At 51.3% G+C, this 3,947-nt stretch overlaps 1 protein-coding gene across 1 annotated transcript; it reads left to right on the top strand.

The window, feature by feature from the left end:
* The first annotated feature begins 340 nt into the window (after positions 1-340).
* On the top strand, positions 341-3,947 carry MPEG1 (macrophage expressed 1). Its single transcript, XM_045485339.1, has one exon. It carries the CDS (start codon positions 514-516, stop codon positions 2,665-2,667), a length of 2,154 nt encoding a protein of 717 aa, XP_045341295.1. The 5' UTR covers positions 341-513; the 3' UTR covers positions 2,668-3,947.

Genomic DNA, 3,947 nt, shown 5'->3' with positions numbered 1-3,947 from the left:
CGGAGGCAGTGTGTCTCAGCAAGGATGATGCTACCATTCACCTCTGCATTTACAGTAAAAGGAAACTAGTATTGGAGTCCCAGGGGAGAGCAGTTCAGGAAACTAAAACATCAAGAGAGTGAGCAAAAAGCAAAACGAGAGCTTTCTTTCAAAGCCAGAAATCTCCCATGGAGGAAGCACTAAGACATGCGGTCGCACTTTTTCTGAGAACCCACCGTGGCTGCAGAGTAACCAGCCTGGGGCTGGGGGCTGTGGGGGGCAGTGAGGGTGGTTAACTGGTAAGGATAAAGCTAGGACAACATGATTTTCTCAAAGTCCTGATGGACCTTAGTATTCCATTTGATTCTCATTTCCCCATTTTGCAATTAGATCAGCCCAAAGAGGAACTGGTGGCTTTAGGGGAGCTGCTGTATGTGTTTTGTTTCAGCAACTGCCTTCTTTCCCATCTGTTCGGTTTGCACCAAGCTCGCTGGCCGCTCCTTAGGGCTGGCGTGTGGCCGGGGCTTCTGAGCCATGAACAGCCTCAGGGGTGCTATCCTCTTGTGGGCACTGGCAGCGTGGGCTAAAACGGATAAGTCTCTGGGTGAGACAGATGAGACCAGATTTCAAAAATGCAAGAATACCTTAAAACTACCTGTTCTGGAAGTCTTACCGGGAGGTGGCTGGGATAACCTGCGGAATGTGGACATGGGACGGGTGATGGACCTGACTTACAGGAGCTGCAGGACCACGGAGGATGGACAGTACATCATCCCCGACCAAGTCATCAGCATCGCCCAGAAACAGACCAATCTGGAGATGAACTCCGAAGTCCTGGAGTCCTGGGTGAATTACCAGAGCAGCACCTCCTACTCCATCAACCTGGAGATCTCCCTTTATTCCAAGGTCAACGGCAAGTTCTCCTCTGATTTCCAGAAGATGAAGACCCTTCAAGTGAAAGACCAAGCCATAACAACCCGGGTGCAGGTGAGAAACCTGATCTACACAGTCAAAATCAACCCGGCTTCAGAACTCAGCTGGGGCTTTAAGAAGGAGCTCATGGACATCTGTGACCGCCTGGAGAACAACCAGACACGGATGGCCACCTACCTGGCAGAACTGCTGGTCCTCAACTACGGCACCCATGTCATCACCAGCATGGATGCTGGGGCTGCTCTCATCCAGGAGGACCACATCAGAGCCTCGTTCCTGCAGGACAGCCTGAGCAGCCGTACTGCCCTGACCGCGTCCGCCGGTGCTGCCTTCCAGAACATCGTGAACTTCAAATTTGAGGAGAACTACGCTTCACAGAACACCCTCACCAAGAGCTACCTCTCCAACCGAACCAACTCCATGGTGCAGAGCATCGGAGGGCTTCCTTTTTACCCAGGCATCACCCTCCAGACCTGGCAGCAGGGCATCACTAACCACCTGGTGGCCATCGACCGTGCCGGCCTGCCTCTGCATTTCTTCATCACCCCCAACATGCTGCCCGAGTTGCCGGGGCCGCTCGTGAAGAAGCTGTCGAGGACGGTGGAGGCTGCCGTGAGACACTATTACACATTCAATACCTACCCTGGGTGCACAGATGTCAATTCACCCAACTTCAATTTCCAGGCCAACACTGATGATGGCTCTTGCGAGGGAAAAATGACCAATTTCTCCTTCGGAGGAGTTTATCAAGAATGCACCCAGCTCTCTGGGAAGGAGTTTGCCCAACTCTGCCAAAACTTGGAGCAGAAGAATCCGCTCACTGGTGATTCCTCATGCCCCTCTGGCTACTCCCCAGTCCACCTGCTGTCCCAGATCCATGAGGAGGGTTATAACCACCTGGAGTGTCTGAGGAAGTGCACCCTCCTCATCTTCTGCAAGACTGTGTGCGAAGATGTGTTCCGGGTGGCAAAGGCTGAATTTAGGGCTTTTTGGTGTGTGGCCAGTGGGCAGATACCAGAAAACTCAGGACTGCTTTTCGGGGGCCTCTTCAGTGGTAAGAGCATAAACCCTTTGACAAATGCACAGTCATGCCCTGCTGGCTATTTTCCACTGAGACTTTTTGAAAATCTCAAGGTATGTGCCTCTCAGGACTATGAGTTGGGCTATAGGTTTTCAGTCCCCTTTGGCGGGTTCTTCAGCTGTGCAGTGGGGAACCCCTTGGTGAATGCTGCCATATCCGGAGATTTAGAGTCCCCTTCTCTAAGAAAGTGTCCTGGTGGCTTCAGCCAACATCTCGCCCTCATCAGTGATGGGTGCCAAGTGTCCTACTGTGTCAAGGCTGGGCTGTTCACAGGAGGGTCTCTGCCCCCTGCCAGACTCCCACCTTACACCAGGCCACCCCTCATGAGTCAGGCTGCCACCAACACTGTCATGGTGACCAATAGTGAGACTGCAAGCTCCTGGATTAAGGATTCCCAGACCCACCAGTGGAGGCTGGGGGAGCCGTTAGAGCTACGCAGGGCCATGAGGGTCATCCATGGGGACAGCAGCGGTCTGTCGGCAGGGGCGGCAGCTGGGGTCACAGTGGCAGTCACTGCTGCCCTGGCAGCCACCATCACCCTGGCCATCTACGGCACCCGGAAATACAAGAAGAGGGGATACCAGGCATTGGAGGACGAGACGCAGAGTTTGGCTGCGGGCACGGCAGCACCTGGAGATGTCCCCGACCGAGAGCAGGAGCAGAGTCCAGCCTAAATCTCTCCCAGGAAACATTTCTCTCATCTCTGGCCAGAACCACAAGCATGCCTCTCCTTCCTTCTTTCTCCACTTCTGCCTGAGGACTGCAGCAGCAGGTGCAACAAAAGGCAGGTATAACTTTGTGACTTCCTTAGGGCCCTGGGCCAGGAAATGAACAGAGAGCTCTGTGGACAGGGGTTGGGGTGGGGGAGGAGAGCACATGTGACTTTCTAAGCAAAAGTCATCAGGGGTAGGGGCTAAAACACAAAGAGGGTGTCTTTTCTCTGTGTGCATCACGGATTATCTTCATCTGAATATACGTGAAAAGAGAGGAGGGAGCATGTTAATATTTGGATCTGGAGACCATGCATTTAATCTGAGGTCAGCCACAGTTTCCAATTCACGAGCTATAAGAATTTCTGCCTGTATGTGTTACCCTCCCTCTGTTCTGTTTTGGTTTTTTTGTTTTGTTTTTAATCTCTCTGGATTTCATGCTCCTGGAGGCTGAATGATCCCCTGGAAGACCCAGGAGGTCCCATGTGGCCTCTGATTTTCAGCATAGAGGGCTCTGTACTGATGGACTGGGTCCTTACAACTGTATCTAAACAGAAAGATGTTGTCTCTCCTAAGTCCATATTTTCCAACTTTCCAACCACAATTCAGACTTACTCCGACCAGACCACTCTTGGCCTTCAGACTAGTGTCATGAAGTCCTCAAAAACAGATTTTAACTTATAACTTCTATTAGGAGGTCAAGGGAGAAGGGATAGTTTGGAGAAAAGGCATGAAGAAAGAAAGGGTGAAAATTGGAAAAGATCCTGGTGCTCAGGGTAACTGGAATTCTTACCCATAACCACCTACCTGGCTTATGGAGCTGCAGATTTGGATAAAACAAGCATTCCATTTTCTCAGTCTCTGTTACCAGAGTACCGTCCTTTCTTGTTCCATGAGTGGTCCTTCCCCTTCCTGTCCTTGTATCACGTGTACACATCCCCAAATACACACGTGCACATACCTCCACAACCCCCCTCCCCCGGCCTCCTAGCACACACACACACCCCAAACACAACCCCACTCCCGACTCCCCCAAACACACACACCCCAAACACACACAGAGCCATAGACACACACACACACACACACACACACACATACACACCACATTCCAACAAAAAGTCTGCATTTCTCCAGGGGTGGGAGATAAGGAAAAATGCAAAAAAGTCAAAGTAAGCCCACACCCAAGTATTATTTCCTCCCTAAAACCAAAACAGAGTAGAAACTACCAATTATGTATCCTA

The sequence above is a fragment of the Leopardus geoffroyi genome, chromosome D1, assembly GCF_018350155.1.
Source record: "Leopardus geoffroyi isolate Oge1 chromosome D1, O.geoffroyi_Oge1_pat1.0, whole genome shotgun sequence".
NCBI classification, from domain to species: domain Eukaryota; kingdom Metazoa; phylum Chordata; class Mammalia; order Carnivora; family Felidae; genus Leopardus; species Leopardus geoffroyi.
Note: the sequence above shows the minus strand (reverse complement) of the source record. Positions and strands in the feature narration are given on the sequence as shown.

Coding starts and splice junctions, on each gene's coding strand:
- MPEG1 (XM_045485339.1), top strand. CDS start 514: ATGAACAGCCTCAGGGGTGCTATCCTCTTGTGGGCACTGGCAGCGTGG.